Source organism: Carcharodon carcharias, chromosome 8 (genome assembly GCF_017639515.1).
Source record: "Carcharodon carcharias isolate sCarCar2 chromosome 8, sCarCar2.pri, whole genome shotgun sequence".
In the NCBI taxonomy this organism is placed as follows: Eukaryota; Metazoa; Chordata; class Chondrichthyes; order Lamniformes; family Lamnidae; genus Carcharodon; species Carcharodon carcharias.
Genome location: NC_054474.1, coordinates 15,956,126 through 15,979,696, shown reverse-complemented (window position 1 = coordinate 15,979,696; position 23,571 = coordinate 15,956,126). Strand labels below are relative to the sequence as shown.

At 42.2% G+C, this 23,571-nt stretch overlaps 1 protein-coding gene and 1 pseudogene across 3 annotated transcripts in view; both read left to right on the top strand.

The window, feature by feature from the left end:
• Positions 1-23,571, top strand: part of rnf130 (ring finger protein 130) — a 171,380-nt gene that overhangs the window by 114,134 nt on the left and 33,675 nt on the right. For all 3 annotated transcript variants that reach the window (XM_041193888.1, XM_041193887.1, XM_041193886.1), the window contains exon 5: positions 21,326-21,428. In XM_041193888.1, the coding sequence (XP_041049822.1) occupies positions 21,326-21,428 (103 nt within the window). The remainder of the gene's footprint in view (positions 1-21,325; positions 21,429-23,571) is intronic.
• On the top strand, positions 10,655-10,891 carry LOC121281157 (annotated as a pseudogene).

Sequence of the window (23,571 nt, the reverse complement as noted above, 5' to 3'; positions counted from 1 at the left end):
TACTTGCCTCTTAAAGAAAGAATTTGTCCCTTAGCGAAAGAGGTGAAAACAAAAGCAGCAAGATAACAATAGAAGAATAGTTTGGGGAAGTGACCAGGAAAATAGTTAAAGGTATCGATTTTGAAGGTCACAAGAGGTGGAGACTTTAGTAAGATAGTTGCAAAGTGTAAGGCCAAGGTGGCTAGATGCCGTACTGCCGAACATGAAACACTAAGGGTAGATTGGCGCAGAGTGCACAGGAGGTTGGAGTTGAAAGAGCTGAGCACATCCACTGGCATGCAATGCTGAAGACAACCTTGTAAAGGTAGAGAGTACTGGAGCTGTGAGATATTTTTAAATAAGAAACATGATTCAGTGTACTGGGTTGGAGCCAGTGGAAGTCAACAGGAATGGGTATGATAACCAAGGAAGACTTAGTGGAATCAGATTTAGGTATAAGAGTTTTGAACAAATTGGAGTTTGAGGAGTTGAGCATGTGAGGACAGCAAACATGGTAATTTCCACAATGTCTATGCATCATGGGCATAATATATAAATTAATTTTTTTCATGGAAATTGCTTGCAGTAGATAGAGAAATCTGTGCTGATGATAATATTGATGGATTGTTTTGGAATTATGCTTCTAAATAATCAGAAGAAACATATAAAACGGAAAGATATTTTGAATCTGGATACAGATATAAAATTACATCAAAATAATGTATAAAATTATTCTGAATCTGGATTTTCCAGCTATCTGTAACACATTCTTGTTCTTGTCTGGATGGATTGCATTCATGTATTTTTTAAAGAATCTAGGGAAAGGCAATAACTCACATATTTAATACATTAGGAAAAGGTGCGATGCCAGAGGACTGGCGGACGCCTGATGTAATTCTTATTTTTAAGAAGGGGACAGAACATGCAGAGAGAATTGTAAACCAGTCATCTTATAGGTAGTGGGAAGGATAATAGAATTCCTAATGAAGGAGAGAATAGAAGAACACCTAGAAATAAGAAATATAATAATGAATAGTCGGCATATATTTCAAAAGGGAAAATCTTGCTTGACCAAACTTGTTGAATTTTTTGTGGAGGTAACAGAGAGAGTAGACAAATGAAGTAATACAGAAGCTGTAATTTATCTTCATTTTCGAAAGACTTTTGATAAGGTGCCACCTAATAGGCTAATGAATGAGGCAGAGAATATGGAGTCAGGGGATAAGTAGCCGAATGGATTGCTAGCTGGTTTCAAGACAAAGTAGAGATTGGGAGTAAAGAGTAGTTATTCAGAATTGCAGAAAGTGAGAAGTAGTGTTACACAAGGATCAGTGCTGGGCCCTATGCTGTTTATAATTTACATTACATAATATTACATTAACAGTTTGGAATCAAAAACACAATTTCTAAATTTGTGGATAACACCAAACTGGAGGGGATAGTCAATATTGAGGGGGACATCAACAAATTACAGGGAGATATTAATCAACTTGCAGAATGAGCAAATAATTGACAAATTAAGTTTAACACAGAATAATGTGAGGTTGTACATTTTGGTAGAAAGAATAGGGAGGTCACTTGTTACTTGGGAGGTCCAAGTCTCAGTGGAGTAGAACATCAAAGGAATCTGGAGCACAAATATATCAATTGCTGTAAGTTGAACCATGGGTTATCAAGGCCAATAGAAAAGCAAACCCATCACTCGGTTTTATTTCTAGAGGGTTGGAATTGAAAAGTAAGGAAGTTATGCTAAACCTCTAACAAACCTTGGATAGATCACACTTGGAGCCACTGGAGCGGGTACAGAGAAGATTAACAAGGATGATACCAGAGCGGCATGGGCATTACCAGGGAAGGATTGACAGGTTTGGTCTCTTTCCTCTTGAAAAAAGGTTGAGGGATGACCTCATAGAGGTCTTCAAAATTTTGAAAGGTTTTGATAGAGAGAATCTTTTCTCTTGTAGGGACGAGCATAAGTAGAGAGCATCAATATAAGGTAGTCGTCAAGAAATATGGAAGTGAAATCAGAGGAAATGTCTTTATCTAAAGACTGGTGAAGGAGACCCCCTCTGAAGAAGGGTCGTGCGGACTCGAAACGTTAACTCTGTTTCTCTCTCCACAGATGCTGCCAGACCTGCTGAGTTTCTCCAGCATATTCTGTTTTTTGTTCCACTACATAGAAGATTGTTCAATAACAAGTAAATGAACAAATATGGCCTGCATGTTTTACTTTGGGACATTTCTAGTCTCATCATAAGACAAAGATTGTAAGAGTATAGATGGAAACTCTTGCTGGCACATAAAATTTTATTTTATACTTCACTCTACAGCTCGCCATTCTCTGGCTTAGGGAATGGACAGGTGCTGTTGGCAAGGACCTCTAGTGTTGTGTGACTGGAACTATCGATTATGAGGTGAAGGAAAGTAAATTGCCTTCTGTTTGTTTTATGTTTTCTTTTGGGGAAAGCATCTTGCCTTGTTGCAGTGTCCCTCTTCATTTTTGTCAAAGGAATAGTATCGTTAAAAGGGAGGATTTCTACTCCCGATCATTGAACAATTTTTGCAAAAATATGCATATGTATAGATGTTATGTGTTGATCACATTAGGCTTGGTTTTTATTTGCTGCACAGTCTTGGTACATGTGAAGAACAATCACATGGGCCAGCTACAAAAGTGAACAAAGCAAGGAAGAGAGCTCTTGCTTTAAAAAATTAATTCCTCTGAAAATAATGAAATGTCCTCAATGAGTTTTTAATTAAAAAAGTGAGGAACTGATGCTTCAGTGAGATGGAGCCTTATCTGGAATACTACAATTAATTTTGGGCATCACACATTAAAGGAGAATATATTGACCCTTGGAAGGGATACAGTGCAGAATGATACAGGACTTGAGGGTAAATTATGAGTGCATGTTGCATCAACATGGTTTGTATTCCCTTGAGTTTAAAAGGCTGAAGGATGATCTGATTGAAATGCTTAGAATGATTAAAGAATTTGATAGAGTAGATAGAAAGAAACTTGCCCCTGGGGGTGGAGGGGAGCAGAATCCAGAGAAATTACAGAAAATAATTTAATATTAGAGCCAGGCTATTTAAGAGTGAAATCAGGATGCACTGCTTAAAAAGTATCATGGAAATCTGAAACACTGTCCCCCAGAAATGCTGTGGAATTTGGGGGCCAATTGTAATTTTTCAAGATTGAGCTTGATGATATTCTTTGTTAAAGTAACATATTGAGATATGGAGCAAAGACAAGTTATTGGAGTTGAGGGACAGATCATCAATGATCTAATTATGGAATAGGCACGAAGGTTTGAATGACCTTTTCCTTTTCTTTATAAAGTGGTAACTGACATTTCAGGTGAATTTGTAGATTTTGTTTTTGAGCATAGCCATTTAGTTTGTGAGCCTAAGTAAAAGTGTACTTTTGGGTGCACAAGATTTACATGCACATTTCTAAATTAGTGGTTCAGTTGAATATGTGTGCACAGTATGCTATTCTTTAAGACTTAATTGTGCAGCTCTGCCCCGATTCCAGATGTTCAAGGTCTGCCAAGATAATAGTTGTAAAATTAAACCGGAAGACGAAAGGAACAGATAAAGTCATTTTCTCAGCTTCAAGTCATTCTATATTTGTTAAAACATCACTATGGCTAAACCCACAGCACATTGTATCTTTTTGTTGCCAATTTTTTCATCAGCTTGCTTAAAAATAGGCAAATTCAAAAATTCCACTTTAAAAAGTAATCAATATTAAAGTTGTTTTTTCCCTTTTGGGAACGAACATGTTTATGTGTATCCATCCTGTGTTTTAGTAATTCTACCAGAATAATGACCTTTTTATCAAAGCCTTATTGCATTTGAGTCATCCAGATGCATTTACATTTTATTGATGGGAGTGATCTCATTTAGAGTACATCTCTCCCCAGTATCATATTACAGAAATGAGCTTCCAACTGGAACTGAAAATTTGCCATCAATTTAGTATGGTGGAAGCTGCCAGTAAGAAAAAACCAAAATATATTATAACCATTTTTCTACATCCTTAACAAGGAGCTATCTCATTAAAAGTTGAATAACCACATGTAAGTGTGAGGTGTAGTACATACCATTTTAAGTCTTAATTAAAAGCTATTGTAATTTCTCATTTGACAGTACAGAACTTCAGTATTGCTGAAAAAGGCTTTTTGTCAAAGCTTTTTGTCTTACTCTCAGAAAGTGAGGCGTTTGTTCCATCGCATGGTTTCAATTTTGGTGTGTCTTCATCCCAAATCAAATGGGAACAGGTATTTGCTGAGTTTGAGCTCCTCTACTCCCAACTATCCCGCCACAAACTAGCATCTGCTGAGGACACTGAATCTTTGAAAATGTGCCTAGCTGATCTAGCGCATGCATATTGTAGGATCCAAACTACCTGTCTGATTTTCACATGCAACGTGAATGTCTTACAGCTTTGCGAGACCTTAAGACCAACCCAAACATACACATCAGTAAACCTGACAAAGGGACAGGAATAGTGATCCTTAACAAACTTAACTATATCACCAAAATGTACGCCATTCTTAATTACGGGTCCAAATTCATATCCATTGGACCTGTCGCTCAACATGACCGGTCAGCCCTGTTCAAAAGTAAGCAAAAAAAAAACACTTTTTTAACTCATCCACAGGATGTGGGCTTCGCTGGCTGGGCCAGCATTTATTACCCATCCCTAGTTGCCCTTGAGAAGGTGGTGGTGAACTGCCTTCTTGAACCGCTGCAGTCCATATGGCGTAGGTACATCCACAATGCTGTTAGGAAGGAGGTTCCAGGATTTTGATCCAGCGACAGTGAAAGAACGGCGATATATTTCCAAGTCAGGATGGTGAGTGACTTGGAGGGGAACTTCCAGTTGGTGGTGTTCCCATCTATCTACTGCTCTTGTCCTTCTAGATAGCAGTGGGTTTGGAAGATGCTGTCGAAGGAGTCTTGGTGAATTCCTGCAATGCATCTTGTAGATGGTACACACTGTTGCTACTGTGCGTCGGTGGTGGAGGAAGTGAGTGTTTGTGGATGTGGTGCCAATCAAGCAGGCTGCTTAGTCCTGGATGGTGTCAAGCTTCTTGAGTATTGTGGGAGTTGCACTCATCCAGGCAAGTGAGGAGTCACACTCCTGACTTGTGCTTTGTAGATGGTGGACAGGCTTTGGGGAGTCAGGAGGTGAGTTACTCATTGCATGATTCCTAGCCTCTGACCTGCTGTTATAGCCGCAGTATTTATATGGCTAGTCTAGTTCAGTTTCAGGTCAGTGGTAACCCTCAGGATGTTGGTAGTGGGGGATTCAGTAATGGTAATGCCATTAAACATCAAGGGGCGATAGTTGGATTCTCTCTTGTTGGAGATGGTCATTGCCTGACACTTGTGTGGCTCGATGTTTCTTGCCACTTGTCAGCCCAAGCCTGGATGTTGTCCAGGTCTTGCTGCATTTGGACATGGACTGCTTCAGTATCTGAGGAGTCACGAAAGATGCTGAACGTTGTGCAATCATCAGCGAACATCCCCACTTCTGACCTTATGGTGGAAGGAAGGTCATTGATGAAGCAGCTGAAGGTGGTTGGGCCAAGGACACTATCCTGAGGAACTCTTGCAGTGATGTCCTGGAACTGAGATGATTGACCTCCAGTAACCACAACCATCTTTATAAAAACAAAAACAAAAAAACTGCGGATGCTGGAAATCCAAAACAAAAAATAAAAAATACCTGGAAAAACTCAGCAGGTCTGGCAGCATCGGCGGAGAAGAGTACAGTTGAAGTTTCAAGTCCTCATGACCCTTCAACAGAACTAAGTAAAAATAGGAGAGGGGTGAAATATAAGCTGGTTTAAGGTGGGGGGTGGGAGAGAGAGAGAAGGGGGGGTGGATGTTGGGACAAGCAAGCAGTGAAAGAAGGAGATAACCAAAAGATGTCACAGACAAAAGAACAAAGAAGTGTTGAAGGTGGTGATATTATCTAAAAGAATGTGCTAATTAAGAATGGATAGCAGGACAAGCAAGGTAGCTCTAGTGGGGGTGGGGTGAAATAAGACTAAAAGGGCATAAAAGGTGTAGGTAAATGATCGGTGGAATAGATTAAAAATAATGGAAATAGGTGGGAAAAGAAAAATCCATATAAATTATTGGAAAAAACAAGGAGGAGGGGGAAGAAACGGAAAGGGGGTGGGGATGGAGGAGGGAGTTTAAGATCTAAAATTAATGAACTCAAACCACAATCATCTTCCTTTGTGCTAAGTGTGACTCCAACCAGCGGAGTTTTCCCCCAATTCCCATTGACTCCAGTTTTGCTCTGGCTTCTTGATGCCACACGGTCAAATGCTGTGTTGATGTCGAGGGCAGTCACTCTCACCTCCACTCTGGAGTCCAGCTCTTTTGGCCATGTTTGAACCTAGGCTGTAATGAGATCAGTCTAACAAATTTGACTGAATTTTTTGAGGAAGTGACTAGTTGTATAGATGAGGGTGGTGCAGTTGATGTAGTCTACATGGACTTCAGTAAGGCTCTTGACAAGGTCCCGCATGGGAAAATGGTCAAGAAAGTAAGAGCCCATGGGCAGTTTGGCAAATTGGATCCAAAATTGGCTTAGTGGCAGGAGGCAGAAGGCGATGGTCAAAGGTTGCTTTTGCAATTGGAAACCTGTGATGAATGGTGTACCACAGGGATCGGTGCTGGGACCCTTGCTGTTTGTGGTGTATATTAATGATTTAGACTTGATTATAGGAGGTATGATCAGTAAGTTCACAGATCACACAAAAATTGGTGGTGTCGTGAGGAGGAAAGTCTTAAATTACAGGACGATATAGATGGACTGGTAAAATGGACAGAACAGTGGCAAATGGAATTTAATCCTGAGATGTGTGAAGTGATGCATTTTGGGAGGACTGACACGGCAAGAGAATACACAATGAATAGTAGGACCCTATGAAGTACAGAGGATCAGAGGAACCTTGGTGTACATGTCCATAGATCCATAAAGGCAACAGCACAGGTAGATAAGGTGGTTAAGAAGGCATATGGGATACTTGCCTTTATTAGCTGAGGCATAGAATACGTTAGAGCTGAATAAAACACTAGTTAGGCCACAGCTGGAGTACTGTGTGCCGTTCTGGTCGCCACACCATAGGAAGAATGTGAATGCATTGGAGAGGGTGCAGAGGAGATTCACCAGGATGTTGCCTGGGCTAGAGCGTTTCAGCTGTGAAGAGAGACTGGATAGGCTTAGATTATTTTCCTTAGAGCAGAGAAAGCTGAGGGGGGGGGCCTGATAGAGATATACAAATTATGAGGGACATAGAGGGTAGATAGGAAGAAACTTTTCCCACTAGTGGAGGTGTCAATGACCAGGGGGCATAGATTTAAGGTAAGGGGCAGGAGGTTTAGAGAGGATTTGAGGAAAAATACTTTCACTTAGAGGCTGGTTGGAATCTGGAACACACTGCCTGAGGGGTGGTAGAGGCAGGAACTCATAGAACATTTAAGAAGTATTTAGATGAGCACTTGAAATGCCATAGCATACAGGGCTACAGGCCAAGAACTGGAAGATGGGATTAGAATAGATAGGTGCTTGATGCTGGCACGGACACAATGGGCTGAAGGGCCTGTTTCATGCTATGTAACTCTATGACACTATCAGGAGCTGAGTGATCGTGGTGGAACCCAATCTGAGCATCAGTGAGCAGGTTATTTCTGAGCAAGTGGCGCTTGATAACACTGTTGATGATCCCTTCCATCGCTTTACTGATGATCGAGAGTAAATCGATGGGGTGGTAATTGGCGAGGTTGGATTTGCTTTTTGTGGACGGGACATACCTGAGCAATTTTCCACATTTCTGGGTAGTTGCCAGTGTTATAGCTGTACTGGAACAAATTGGCTAGGGGTGCAGCAGGTCCTGGGACACAAGTTTTAAGTACTGTTGCTGGAATATTGTTGGGGCCCATAACCATTGCCGTATCTAGTGACTTCAGCCATTTCTTGTTATTACCTGGAGTGAATTGAATTGGCTGAAGGCTGGCATCTGTGATGCTGGGGACCTCCAGAGGAGGCCAAAATGGATTATCCACAGCACTCCTGGCTGAAGATTATTGCAAATGCTTCAGCCTTATATGTTGCACTGATGTGCTGGGCCCCCCCTATCATTGTGGATGAGGATATTTGTGGAGCCTCCTCCAATGAATTGTTTAATTGTCCACCACCATTCACGACTGGATGTGGCAGGAATGCAGGGCTTGGATCTGATCCGTTGGTTTTGGGTTGCTTAGCTCTGTCTATCACGATGCTGCTTATGCTGTTTGGCATGCAAGTAGCCCTGAGTTGTCGCTTCACCAGGTTGACACCTCATTTTTAGAAAGGCCTGATGTTGCCCCTGACTTGCCCTCCTGTACTCTTCATTCAACCAGGGCTGATTCCCCGGCTTGGTGGTAATGGTTGAATGGGAGATATGCCGGGCCATGAGGTTACAGATTGTGATTGAGTACAATTCTGCTGCTGCTGATGGTCCACAGTGCCTCATGGATGCCCTGCCTTGAGTTGCTAGATCTGCTCGAAACCTATCCCATTTTGCACGCTGATAGTGCCACAAAGATAATGGTGGGTATCCTCAATGTGAAGACGGGACTCATCTCCACAAGGACTATGCGGTGGTCACTCCTACCGATACTGCCATGGACAGATGCATCTGCAGCAGCAGATTGATGAGGATGAGGTCAAGTATGTTTTTCCCTCTTTGGTTCCCTCACCAACTGCTGCAGACCCAGTCTAGCAGCTATGTTCTTTAGGACTCGGCCAGCTTGATCTGTAGTGGTGCTACCGAGCCACATTCGGTGATGGATATTGATGTCCCCCACCCAGAGTACATTCTGTGCCAGTGCTCCCTCCAAGTGGTATTCAACATGCAGGAGTGCTCATTCATCAGCTAAGGGGAGTGGTACGTGATAATCAACAAGAGGTTTCCATGCCCATGTTTGACCTGATGCCATGAGACTTCATGTGGTCCAGAATCTATGTTGAGGACTCTCAGGGCAACTCCCTCCTGAATGTATTCCACTGTGCTGCCAGCTGTGCTGGGTCTGTCCTGCCGGTGGGACAGGAGACAGGACATACCCAGGGATGGTGATAGTGGTGTCTAGGACATTATCTGTAAGGTATGATTCTGTCAGGCTGTTGCTTGACTAGTCTGTGAGACAATTCTCCCAATTTTGGCACAAACCCCCAGATGTTAGTAAGGAAGGCTTTGCATGGCTGTTGTCATTTCCGGTGCATAAATAGATGCCGAGTGGTCCATCCAGTTTCATTCCTTATCAACTTCGTAGTGGTTTTATACGACTAAGTGGCTTGCCAGGGCATTTGAGAGTCAACCACATTGCTGTGGATCTGGAATCATATGTAAGTGAGACCAAGTAAGGATGCAGATTTCCTTCTCTAAAGGACATTAGTAAACCAGATGGGTTTTTACAACAATCAACAATGGTTTCATCATTAGATTTTTAATCCAGATTTTTTGTTGATTTTGAATTCCACCATCTGCTGTGATGGGACTTGAACCTAGGTCCACAGACCATTATTCTGGGTCTCTGGATTACTAGTCCAGTAACAATGCCACTAGGTCACCACCTCCCCTAAAACCAGAGGATAGTCAGTACAGCTTTCAAGCTGTCTTAGGCATTCTGACACTCCTCTGTCAATTCAAATCTTTTTTTAACAAGCTTGTCAGGGGAGCCACTACAATGTTTGGCTGAACATAACCAAATCATCAATGTATACAACACAGTTATAAGATCCTTCAATGACCTTCTCCGATGTTCTCTGATGTTCTTCTCCGCCGATGCTGCCAGACCTGCTGAGTTTTTCCAGGTAATTCTGTTTTTGTTTTGGATTTCCAGCATCTGCAGTTTTTTTGTTTTTACCTTCAATGACCTTGTTGGTTAATCTTTGAAAAGTTGCTGATACATTCTTCATTCCTAAAGGCATGACTTTACATTGATAAAGTCCATCCGGAGTTAAGAAAGCCAATATTGGCCGTATTGGTCATTGGAACTTGCCAAAATCACTTCAATTAGTCAATTTTTTGAAACAAACCTTGCTTGTCCAATCTTCTCAATACAGTCTTCTAATCATGGAATCAGATATGAACCTGCCTTTGTGACCATATTAACATTGCGATAATCTATACACAATCGTTGTGACCCATCTGATTTTGGTACAATTACAATTGGTTCCAAGCTTGGCCTAAATAGCCAAGTGGTTATGGTACTGGGTTTGTAACCCCAAGATCAAGAGTTCAAATCTCACAATGGCAAAACCATGAAACAATGTAACTTCATCTGAAACAGATGGAAATGGGTTTGTACTTGAAATTGAAAGAGTTACAATTGGTTCCAAGCTTGGCCTAAATAGCTAAGTGTTTATGGTACTGGGTTTGTAACCCCAAGATCAAGAATTCAAATCTCTCAATGGCAAACTATGAAACAATGTAACTTCATTTGAATAGGAACAGATGGAAACATGTTTGTACTCGAAAGAGTTACAATTGGTTCTACTGACGCTCAGCGGATGTGCAGAGCATGTCGGCGGGCGAAAAATAAACACGACTTATACCAATATCAATCACCAGCAGCAAACGGTTAACCTGAACATCAGATAGAAATGGATATCCAAAAAGACTTGCAGCCTCCAAAACAACAACATGGTCTACATTTGTGGAGAATGTCATACTGAAAATGAAATTAAAGCCAGACACCCTATCCGATGCCGAGAATGTGGTTACAGAATAATGTACAAGAAGAGAACAAAGAGATTGGTTGTTTTTGGTGCCCGATGAAATTCAAAGTTTTTCTTAAACTTGTACTGACAAGAATGGCTGATGTTTGCCATCTAGCTTTGTCGCACTCGTAAATTTTGCCAGGCAGAAAGGCTTTGATATTTTTATGTTAATATTAAACATTTAAAATATTACTTGTATCCTTCAAAACCTAGAGTATTTACAAGACCAGTTTTATTTTATTTGATGAAAATAAATACAATAGGTAAGCTCAGCTGCTGTGATTCAGTTCAATAATGTTATTGAATGTCCATCTTAAATTTGATCTCTTCCCTCACTTGGGCTAACTTCTCTGGATTGAGTCTGTAAGGATGTTGCTTTATGGGTGATGCATCCCCCGCATTAACATGTACTACCAAAGACGTTTCCCTGGCCTATTTGCACAAATTGATTTATGAGTTTGTAATAGCTTTCATTAGCCACCTCGACAGTTTCCTGGAAGGTAGCATACCATTGCATCTAAATTTTTAAGCATCTCTGTATTATCCAATTTAACTACTAGAGGGTCGACTTCAGAATTTTTAACTTCTGATTCATTCTCAAATCGCTGATATTTTAAGTTCACTCCCTACTACTTTTACCACTATAATCCTTTCCTGACTACCTTCCCTGTCATAAAATCGCTTGAACATATTAATGTGTCACACCCTCTGACATTCCCTCCTCTCTGGAGCACTCATCATATAATTTATATTGGTTTCTTTTTGATTTGGTAAAGTCCAGTGAACCTTGCTTCTAATGGTTCACCAGAGACAGGTAACAACACTAAGGTAACACCTTGTCTCCAAAATTTCGAGCTTTGGCATTTTTACCTGCCCTGGCTTTCATTGCTGAACGATTTTCAAATGCTCTTTGGCCAACTCACACCCTTTGTTTAGTCTTTCCTGGAAATTTGACACACATCAAAAGCGTAGTCTCTGAACTTTAGCTCATAAATTTTTCTTTAACTTTTTAATTAAATTAAACGCTTCTCTCACCTCATGTCCATATATCAATTCAAAAGGACTGAATCCTGTGGACTCATCAGGGGCATCTCTAATAGCAAACAGTGAAAATGGAATCCCTTTATCCCAATCATTAGGATATTCCTGACAGTAGACTTTAATCATGGTCTTTAAAGTTTGATGCCATCTTTCCAATGCTCCTTGCAATTGTGTATGATAAGCAGTTTTAAGTTGTTTTATTTTCAAACTATTCATTATTTCTTTGAATATTTGTGACATAAAATTTGAGCCTTGATCTGATTATATTTCCTTGGGTAATCCATATCTTGCAAAAAATTGAATCAGGTTTTTCACTACCATTTTCGCTGTAATCTTCCCCAAAAGGCACTGCCTCCGGAAATCTTGTTGAAACATCCATAATTGTTAAAAGATACTGATTACCACTTCTGGTTTTAAGTAGGGGTCCAACACAATCTATTAAGACCCTGCTAAACAGTTCTTCAGAAGCTGGCATCAGAACTAAGGGTGCAGGTTTAATCAAAGTTTGGAGTTTCCCCACTACCTGACATGTATGACATGTCTAGCAATATTTAACCATGCAATCCTGGCCAATAAAAATATTTCAGTATTTTGGCCTGTGTTTTCCTAATACCTAAATGACATGCCATTGGAATTTCATGAGCCACTCGTAAAATTTTATTATGATACCCAGATGGAACTATCACCTGATGAACTACTGTCGTTTCCTCGGCTGGTATTTGAGGTGGTCTTCATTTCCTCATTGGCACTTTGTCTTTTAAATAATAACACTCAGGTGTTTGTTCCAATTTAGCCTCTGAGTAGGCCGTTCGATACAGATCTCTCAACTTAGGATCAGCCTGCTGCATTTCTGCCAAAGAAAGATGTCAGCCTCATTCTCTTTACACCCCTCCTTTTTATTTAAATTTCAAAAATAGTGTCAGATAACTGATTTTCTACATTATCTCACTTTTGTGTAGCTGCTTCTACCTGCCTAACTTTATGGACCTGAGACCTAGTCATGACACAATCAGGAAGCAATCCAGGATGTTCCTTCTGTAGCATCTCAGTTTCTTTCACTTCCACTGGTTGTTCCAGCACCCTTGGTGAGGCTAATATTTTAGAATCAGCCAGGTCATTCTCCAAGTCAATTCCTTCTGTAGGGATTTAATACACTACTCCAGCTGCAACTTCTCCTTTTACTAAGGACAGAATCATCCCCAATTTTCACTAAGTGCGGTAGGGCAGGTCAAACAACGTCTTACCTGCCAGCCACAATGGCAGCTTCTCAGGCCGTATCGTCCCAAACCCGCCGCATTAATTATGCATTCCTGGGAAACACACCATTTCTATGGCAGGCAGGCTCTAATTTGCCCACCATGCCATTACTTTGCCTCTTCATCACGCTGGGCGCCGCATTTGAAGTGCACCCCTCTGTGCTTCCAGCCCAGGACTGCCGCATGGAAGACAGGATGGTCCCGAAATGCAGAAAGACTGCACCCCCCTCCCCGGCTTCAGTGACACGTCCCTCGAGCATCTTTTGAACGCTGTGGAGGCCTGCCGTGATGTCCTCTACACCTGCTCTGGCTGCAGGATGGGCATCTGCATCACCAATCCAGCATGGGAGGTGGTGGCAGCAGCGGTCAGTGTCAATGTCCTGCAAAAGAAGACAGCCACCCAGTGCTGCTACAGGATGAATGGTCTCATTCGTTCCGCCGGGGTAACTCACTCCTGTCATCACTCTCAACTCTCTCATTCACAAACCCACCACCAATCCACAGGAATCTCTCACCTCAAGGTACAACACCACTAATTCTCTCACACACCCTCATATCTCCATCAGGCTCATATCCTCTCGAGCTGGCTTCCTCATCTTGATCATGGCTCTGCTCACTACACAAACATTCCATGCAGTGCCATGTGTCATGCTCTCACACTGTCTAAATGTTTCTGCATAGGAGAAGCCTGCTCCCATCAGCAGGGAGAGGTCCCAGACCAAGGATGGAGTGGCCCATATCAGGCTCCTCACTCACTTTGAGGAGTCTGACTGGTGAGGCCATGGACTGTGCCTGTGGTGACGGTGAGGTCGGCAGCGTATGCCCTCATGAGGATCTTGCACCACATCATCCCCCTCTCAACGCAAATGCGAGTGTTCTCTCTCCTGCTTTTGACTCTGCTGACATGCACTAATTATCTCTACATTGGTTCACAGAAAGCTGTGCCAAGCGACTGACACCCTCAGCCAGTCAGTCCCTCAGCTTCATCCAGGTCCTCACCTCCAACCAAGAGGAGACCCCCTCCATTGAAGAGCTAGAAATTACCAGCTTAGAAGACACATCACAGCACTTACCCACACCCTGCACCAGCGCAGACACCCACACCTCGGTGGGACATAGATCCAGAGTAGGCTCGGGTTTACAATCTGGTGGTCACCGCACGTAAATGTGTCCTCAGCAGGAGGATGCCGGTTTGGCTGGGCTCCCGGCATTCACAGGACTGCTGGGGAAGAGGCATCTGTGAGGTCCGAGTCAGATGACAAGCCTCTCAATTTGGCCTTCCGCCTCATCCTGGTGAGTCAGCAGAAGTTGTGGAAACATTACGCAGAGCTGTTGGAAGTCCTCAACAAAGTGGCACACAAGTCGGAGGAATGCGTCCGCCTGCTCTCTAATGAAGTGGTGTCCACATGTTACACGTATGGAGGTCTCCATGTCGAGGATGGCAGACACCATGGAGGCCTTGGTCCAGCAGAACATGGAGATGTGTGCAGACCTGCACTCCATCAAGAGAGCCATGTTCCTGCAGTGGCAACGCAAGAGGGAAATGGGGCACCTTGACATCCCTCCAGGTTCTTCTTCCCCTCGAGAAGTCAGGTCGGACACCCGAAGAGAGGAGGAGTGGCAGCTGGATATCCCTGGGTCATTCACTCTGGAATCTCAGAGGCTGTCCTCTCCCTCCATCTCTTTTGCCTGTGAGCCCCTCAACCTTGACCTCTGTCACCGAAGAGGGAGCAGCTGGCCAAAGAGTGATTTTGGAGAAAGTGGGTGTGTGTGTGTGGCAGGGCTTTTTGGAGTCTTGTGCAAGCACTCTCCCACGTACATGGATCCTTCACGTATCACGGTCACCTCGCTGTCCTGAGCATTTTCAATGCTGCTTGCTGAGGCTTGCTTTCAGTTGTCCATCTGAGCTGACCTGCATCTCCTCCCACCCAATGAGCACTTCCATGTAGCACCTAATGTCGCCCACCACAACTGTTGTTTCACTTTCAATTTTGACAGCATGGCCTTGATTCGATTTTTCGTACCCATCCTCTTTCCTCCATCACTGTTGACCACCCCGCACCGCCACCATCACCTTCCACTCCCATCCATAAGCTACCAGCCACAACCCTCTTCCTTCGGGGATGTCCAGGTGAACATGCACATTCCCTTCCTTCGTGAAAATCCCACCTCCATCTGCATTCACCTCCCCGACCTCCTCCTTCCCACCCCCAAGGCCCGTGTCTGCCTCCAAGTCCCCAACAACCACACTCGCCATCCCTTCTACCGTTACCATTGAACCCTCACCCTCCCACCCTACTGCTTTGCTCTGCCCTCAGTCATTCGCAACATTCCCTTGTTCCATGCCCACCCTCAGTTCGCCATCCAGGAGGCAGTCACCGACTTATCAGAGTCCTCCCTTGCACGCTCACCTGGACGTTCCCTTCCCCCGGAATCCCTCCCCCACCCCCATTGTAACCCCTTATCCCCCACCCCACCCCCCTTGGAACCCCATTCTTCCCCTACCAGAACCCGTTCTCCCCACCTACCCCCAAGAAACCCCTTCCCCCCTCCCACCCTTTGAACTCCTTTCCCTCCCCCACCACCATTGGGACAACTTCCCCCAGTCCTCCCCAACCCCTGGAAACAACTCCCTCTTAGGCCTTCTGCCCCCCACCCCCCGCCACCTTCCTGACTTCTTCAGAAACCCTTCTTCCCCTGCCCTGACTCCTTCCTCCAGCCTTACATCTACCTCCCCAGTTGCCGTCTTCTCCCTTTTTACCCCCCTTCTCACCTCTTACCACCCCCCCCAACATCTTTATTTGCCACTCCCAACCTCACCCTATCCTGACACTTCTTTCTCTCCCAGTCAGTCATAGACCTCCTTCTCCCACCCACTGGTACATCTTCCTCTCCCTTTTTCTGCACCCCCTCGATTATCATCTGTTGTGAGCAGACCCTCAGCAGTAGCTTACCAACTTCTGTGGGCTGCTTCGCAGCAGAGCCATGTCCATGAGAATCCACCCAGCATGGACATTTCTCCAGTGTGCCATTGCTGTCGGGCTCCAGCATCATCTACTCTTCGGATGTCTGCAATTGAGAAAGGCCTTGGCAGTAAGTCCCGACTTCTGCACGTCACACTTGTCAAAAGGTGTTCTGCACTGGCGGCCAAGTGGACGGATGATCCAGCCGGGGGGTGGGTGGGGTGGGGGTGCGGCGGGGTGATAATGATATGCAGATGTATTACAATGAGGTTCCCAACGTCCGACGGTGGGGAATGTGGCTCGCCATCGACGGGTTAAGCGGTTAATTGCAAACTGATTTCATACGTTTGAAACCGATATTTGTCCTTCTCGCCGTATTGTCCGCTCATGCTGCTGAGCACTCCCAACACCAGTGGGCATGGAAAATTCCAATATAAGTAATTTTTTAATCCAACTCTATATAATGGGACCAGTTTGTAACCTCCATGTATACCTGCAATTAATATGTTTTCCTTCATTAGCCCCTCTGGAAAACAAATTGTATCATCAGCCAACATTCATGACTGACTTGCTCCATTATTGGTTTTCCTCCTTGATTAAAAGAATAAGGGAAATACCTCTCCTCTATAAACAAAATCTTTAAACGTTTCCATAACTGGTTTACTTATTTTATTGGAGGAGTAAGGGAAACATATCACCTTTTGAGATAACACACCCGGAACCTTCAGTAATCAAGGAAAGATTTTCTTTACCATCCTAAGCCATATCCTTCTCCCTGGTAGGCTTTGAAGCGACACATTTCACCTGCACCACTGCTACAGTTTAATTCTCATTTTCTTTCCTGATGCAGCCTTTTCTGAGGATTTCTTATGCGTTCCTACTACTGCAATAGATCTCCTGTTTAATTTCCAGCAATTAATTTTAGTATGTCTAGTTTCATTAATGAAGGTATATTTTCTCTACATCACTTTTAGGTTCTAGCCTATCTCCTTTATTAATTTGGCATCCTTCTGTTTGTTCTCTAGAACTAGTACCTTTTTCATCACCAAATTTTCTGTTCCTCCAGTTTTATTGTTGATTCCCATATGATAATTTCCCCCCATGTGAGAGATATCATAGCTATCAGCCAAAACTGCTGCTTCTCGGAGCTCATCTTAGTAAGTTTTAATGGTCATGGAATGCTATTTCGGAATTCTTCCATAATCATGATTTCCCTCACGTTCTCAAAAGTTTTCTCTAATTTCAGTAATCGAAACCATTGATCCTATAGCTTTTCTGTTTTCTCTTGCAACATCTACAAATGTCTGGTTAGGTTTCTTTCTTGTCCTAAACTTTAATTGATATGCTTCAGGGACAAGCCCATAAACATTGAGTATTGCCTTTTTAACTACTTTGTAGTCTGCAGATTGTTCCTCTGACAAACTAGTGTGCACATTCATAGTTGTACTTGACAGGACACTTTGAAACATTAAAGCCCAAGCATCTTTTGGTCACTTCAGCTTCACAGCTATCTTTTCAAATGAGGTGAAATATCTTTCAACTCCATCTCTGTAAATTTAGACACTAAACATAAATTTTTAATTAAATCAGATTCCTCAGTGGAATCAGAATCATCCTTTGAACCACTATCTCCTCTTTCTTACTTTATTCTAAGCTTATTTATAGCCAATGCATGCTGTCTAAGCTCTTTTTCTCTCTTTGAAACCCAAGCTCGAGCTTTTGCATTTCCATTTCTTTCAACCCTTTTTCCCTCTTTCAAACATTCAAGTTTTTTCATTTCCATTTCTTTTGCCCTTTCTTTCTTTTCTTTCCAATTCAATTTTTAAAGTTTTTGTCATTTTCTGATTCGAGTCTTCTCATTTCCCTTTCTTTCTCCTTTTCTTCCAATTTAAATCTTTTCATCTCTCTCTCCCTTACTTTTTCCTCCAATTCAAGTTTTTTTCACTTGCAATTGAATCTTAGCTACCTCTAGCTGTGATACATCAATTCCAGGTTTCCCTCTTTTTAAATCTAAATGCTGGTTATGTACTTTAATCATATCATCCTCCTGAAATCCTGCTTTTACTTCTACATTCAATTTATCTGCCAACTCGCTCAGTTTAGCCTTAGTTAATCATTTCAAATAATCCACTGTTACATCTTCTCCTCCCAGAAATGTCTTAGCAACAGTCAAAGCCACTTTTGAATTCCAACCCATGTATTACTTCACAGCGAATCCTGTTCCTGTACACAGTAATTCCTCATTCCACATCCTTGTTTCTTTAAGGATTCACAGATCCCAGTGGACAAGCCCCCACTTTGATATGATCCCAGCTAATGTTATTATTGGACAAGTCAGACCCCAGAATGAAATCTGGCTTGATAGACCATATTTTTTGCTTAAACCATGGAAGGCACTTACTGAAGTATATTCACAGGAGTCTACGTTTGATTTAACAAAAAGATAAAACATTTATTAAACAAGAACCATTAATTATATTACACTAGACAACAAAAAGTTTGAAAAGATTTCAACACAGCCACCAAGAAACTCCCTATGGAATTCTCTACCACAGAAGGCTGTGGAGGCCAGGTCACTGAGTATATTCAAGAAAGAAATTGATAAAATTTTTGATATTAGGGGCATCAAAGGGTATGGAGAGAAAGCGGGAATATGGCATTGAGATAGAGGATCAGCCATGATCACATTGAATGGCAGAGCAGACTTGAAGGGCCGAATGGCCTACTCCTCCTAGTTTCTATGAAAAAATTATTCAAACTCACGCTATCCTTTTTATCCCCGCGATACCCTTATTGATCCAACAAGCCAGAGGATCAACCTGGTTCAACGAGGAGTGTAGCCGAGCATACCAGGAGCAGCACAAGGTGTACCTAAAAATGAAATGCCAGTTTAGTGCAGCTACAAAACTGGGCTAAATGCATGCTAAACAATATGCTATAGTAGGAGCCAAGTGATCCCACAACCAGTGGATCAGATCGAAGCTCTGCAGTCTTTCAACTTCCACTTGTGAATGATTGTGGACAATTAAATAACAGGAGAAGGTTCCATCAGTACCTCCATCCTCAAATGATGAGTCTAGGATATGAATGCGAAACTGGATTGAACTGTTGTCAAGTATTTTCAGCCAGAAGTGCCGAGTGGATGATCTAGTATGGCCTCCTCCCGAGGACCCCATCACAGAAACCAACCATCAGCCACTTTGATTCACTAAGTGTAATATCGAGAAATGGCTGAGTGCACTGAATATAGAAAAAGCTATGAGCCCCAACAACATCCTGGCTGACGTGCCAAAGACTTGTACCCCAGAACAAGCCGTGCCTCTAGTCAAGGCATTCCAGTACAGTTGCACTACTGGCACCTACTGTTATAGTGGAAAATTGCACAATAACGTTCTTTTCACAAAAGGTAGGATTAATCCAATCTGACCAGTTGCCACTCAGTCAGTCTTCTCTCAATCATCAGCAAACTGATGGAAGGCATTGTTGACACTATTAAGCAGCAGTTACTTACCAATAACCTGCTAACCAATGCTCAACTTGCTTCCCTCTAGGACCATTTGGCTCCAGACCTTATTACAGCCTTGGTCCAAGCATAGACAAAGAGCTGAATTCCAGAGATGAGGTGAGAGTGACTAACCTTGACATGAAGGCAGCATTTGACTGAGTGTGACATCAAGAAGCCCTGGTAAAATTAAACTTAATGGAAATCAGAGACTGCTTTTACCTGGCTGGATCATATCCGGCAAAAAGGAAAATGTTTGTTGGAAACTAATCCTCTCAGTCCCAGGATATCTCTGTAGGAGTTCCTCAGGGAAGTGTCCTAAGCCCAACCATCTTCAGCTGCATCATTAAAGACCTTCTCTCCACCATAAGGCCAGAAGTGGGAATGTTTGTTGGTGATTATACAGTGTTCATTTCCATTTGCAGTGCCTCAGATAATGAAGCAGGTACATGCTTGCATGAAGCAAGACCTTGGGCAGCAACCAGGCTTGAACTGATAAGAGGAAAATAACATTTGCACCACACAAGTGCTAGACAATGCCCACCTTCAACAACAAAGTCGCTAATGACCTTGTCTTGATATTCAATGGCATTTAGTTGCTGAATCCCTACCATCACCATCCTGGGGGTCACCATGGACCAGAAACGTAACTGGACCAACTTCAAATACTGTGGCTACAAGAGCTGGCCAGAACCTGGGTATTCTGTGCAGGTAACTGATCTCCTGGCTCCCCAGCGGCTTTTCATATTCTACAAGACAGGAGTATGATGGGATACTTTCCACTTGCCAGGATGAAAGTAGCTCCAAGAACACGCAAGAAGCTCAACATGAAGGACAATGCAAACCTCTTGATTGGCATCCATTCACTACCTTAAATATTCACTCAACTCCAAAGAAGAATCATATTAGATTTGAAACATTAACTCTGTTTCTCTCTCCACAGATGCTGCCACACTTTTCCTGCTGAGTTTTTCCAGCATTTTTGGTTTTTATTCCATCTAACAGCACTATTGGTGTACCTACCTACACAGACTGTAGCACTTCAAGAAGATGGCTCACCACGACTTTCTCGAGGGTAGTTAAGGATGGGCACCAAATGCTGGCCTTGGTAGTGATGCCTGCATCCTGTGAACACATTTTTTAAAATCCTAAATTTTTGCACATGGCAAGACAAAAATGTCAGAGAATCAAAGGCCAAATTAGGAACAACTCTGGGAAACTCTTCTCTGGCCCCTGAGGAAATTACGCAAGCTCAAGGAAATTACTGTAATCCTTACTATTTAAAAATATAACATTGGTATATGCTGCACTTCTAAAGAAATCTATGAAGAGTAAATTTGCTGCTAGCTTTTAATCAGTCACCACCTGTTAACTGCTTTATACTTTGCATTGTGCATCAGCTGTTGAAAATTTGCTGTCGATTCAGTCTGCTATTGTACATATCAGCATCTACATTAACTGCTGATTATTTCCTGAAGCTGTAAAAGTTGCTCTATTTTGGAGTGTTCTCGATTGATCGTGCCAAAGTTACTCTGAGAACAATGTTACAACATTCTGAAATGATAAATGTATCATTCTTAAATGTAGGCAAAAAAAAAAGTTTCTTGCAGCCAACCCAGTAATTCTAAGTTGTAAGGAATTTCTTAATTCCACAATAGGTTTGATAATCTGTTTGTGCAGTTAAAATGTTTGTTCATTCACATTGCTGAACAATGCAATGTATAACTATATTCTGGAACTTACTGTAATATGATGTACATTTTAAAACTAATTATGCTGTACCTTGTTTCAGGCACGTCTTCCACAAACAATGTGTTGATCCCTGGTTGAATGAACACTGTACTTGCCCCATCTGCAAACTAAACATCCTGAAAGCCCTCGGATTGCTGATAGGGGTAAAAACGAGTTTTATTAATTGTATATGCAGTTTCTATTAAAAGCTCCAACAGTATGGCATGCAGTTCTTCCTCAACGTAGGTTATGCCGTGTGTACTTTCAACTCTGGTGATACTGTAGCATTAAGGGAGCTGTGAGCTGGCACAGGACAAAACAGCACCAAAGTAGCCAGTCTTAGAGAAAAAATATACTTGTGTCCTTTAAATATTTCATCCTGTTCAGCTGGTTCATGATGGCATGATGAAGACAGTGCTTTTGTACTTTTGTTAAATTTTCTTATTAATTCTATTAAGAGCCTTACTTCACATTTCCATGACCCCCCTGTTAAATTTGATTTCTGGCTCTGGCTGTCACCTTGGAGTTTAGAGGAGTAAGAGGTGCCTTGATTGAAACACATAAGATCCTGAGGGGACTTGACAGGATGGATGTGGAGAGGAAGTTTCCTCTTGTAGAAGAACCTGGAACTAGTGTTTAAAAATAAGGGATCACCCATTTAAAACGGAGATTAGGTGAATTTTTTTCTCCGAGGATCATGAGTCTTTGGAACTCTCTCCCTGAAAAGGCGGTGGAAGCAGAGCCTTTGAATATTTTTAAGGCAAAGGCGGATGGGGTAGGTTATCAGGGGTAGGTGGTAGGCAGATTTGAGGTTACTATCAGGTCAGCCATGATCTTATTAAATGGCGGAGCAAGCCCAGAGGGCCAGATGGCCTACTCCTGCTACTTGTTCGTATGTATTAGCTGCACTTTCCTTAAGGATTAAGAGTTGAATCTCTGCTTATGGGTGAAGGGAAAAACCCATAATAGCAAACTCATTCAAAGTATGTGGCTATCTCACTATGGAGCAGGTAGCTGTAAATCTTGGTAAAGTAAAAAGCTTGGTAACCTAACTCTCCCACAAAGTACATGACTTTTAAAGGGAAAAGTAGTTTTCACAATTGAGACTAGGGCAGAAGTAGTTTATGTAACATAAGTAGTGAAGTTGATTGTGAATATTTGATTCCATAATTCATATGCTTTAGAGGTATAACTTTTAGTTTTAGGAATTTAGGAATGTAAGATAAATGGAAACATCTGATTGAGAAACTGATAAACAATCCTAAAGTGCAATTCAAACAGACCTGGAATAATTGCAGTTGAAAGGGTAATCTGTGTTTATTTAACGAGGGGAGGGTTAGAAGGGAGAAAACTTAAAACAATGGATAACCCATTGTTATGGCACAGTGGATGGTAAATGCCAACTGCTCAAATCCTGGTGGGAAACTTGAAGCAGCTGCCCACACCCCTCAACTGTTTAGTAATTTGTACTTCATTTTGAGATGCATGCTTGGAATTCAGTAGTAATGAGTTTTAGCGGTTTTTGTGCAAAACTAAATTAAACATTTATTAATAGAAGAGAAGATTTTAAGCACATACGTAGGTCGACAAAACACTGCTATAATAACTCCTAGATTTCCTAATTAATCTAGCTCCCAGTTACACCTCCATTAAGGCAACAGTAAAAACAAATAAATTTCAACAGACCCAGGCAAAGCCCACAATACCCTGGGCAGTGATATTCACAGTGAACTTTCTTAGCTTCAGTTCCTGTAGGCAGCGACCTGATGCATAAAGGCTGGAGGCTTTTCACACTTGTATTAGCTCTTAGAGTGCCTTCTTCCTTACACGTTAACCAATCTCCTTTATATGTGTTTCTCATTTTTTAATGTAAATTCCATTGTTCCAAAATGCCTTTGCAACTTTACTTTTTCCATAATATAGATCTTTCATAATACTCATATTATCAGCAACCTTTGGGAAAGGTAAACACACTGTTTGGCTTAACTTCTTATGGCTAAATATAACATTTTACCACCTCTTTGAAACTCAAACTACTCTGGTTTACCTAAAAATGCAAATGTTCCTCATGCCTCACGTTCTAAAACTTCAGCCATGTTTGCGTATTTAGCATTTCAAACCTAGCTTCTGTTTTGATCACTCAAAAACTCCGGACTAGCTGTCTCTAATTCAATTTAATCCCCCACACACACATCCACAGACAGTACCTAATCCAAACCCCACTATTTACCTACCTTTACAATAAATCACAATTATTACATTTTCATGGCACCAATTTTTGAACTTTTGATAGGGATAGGAGGTCTG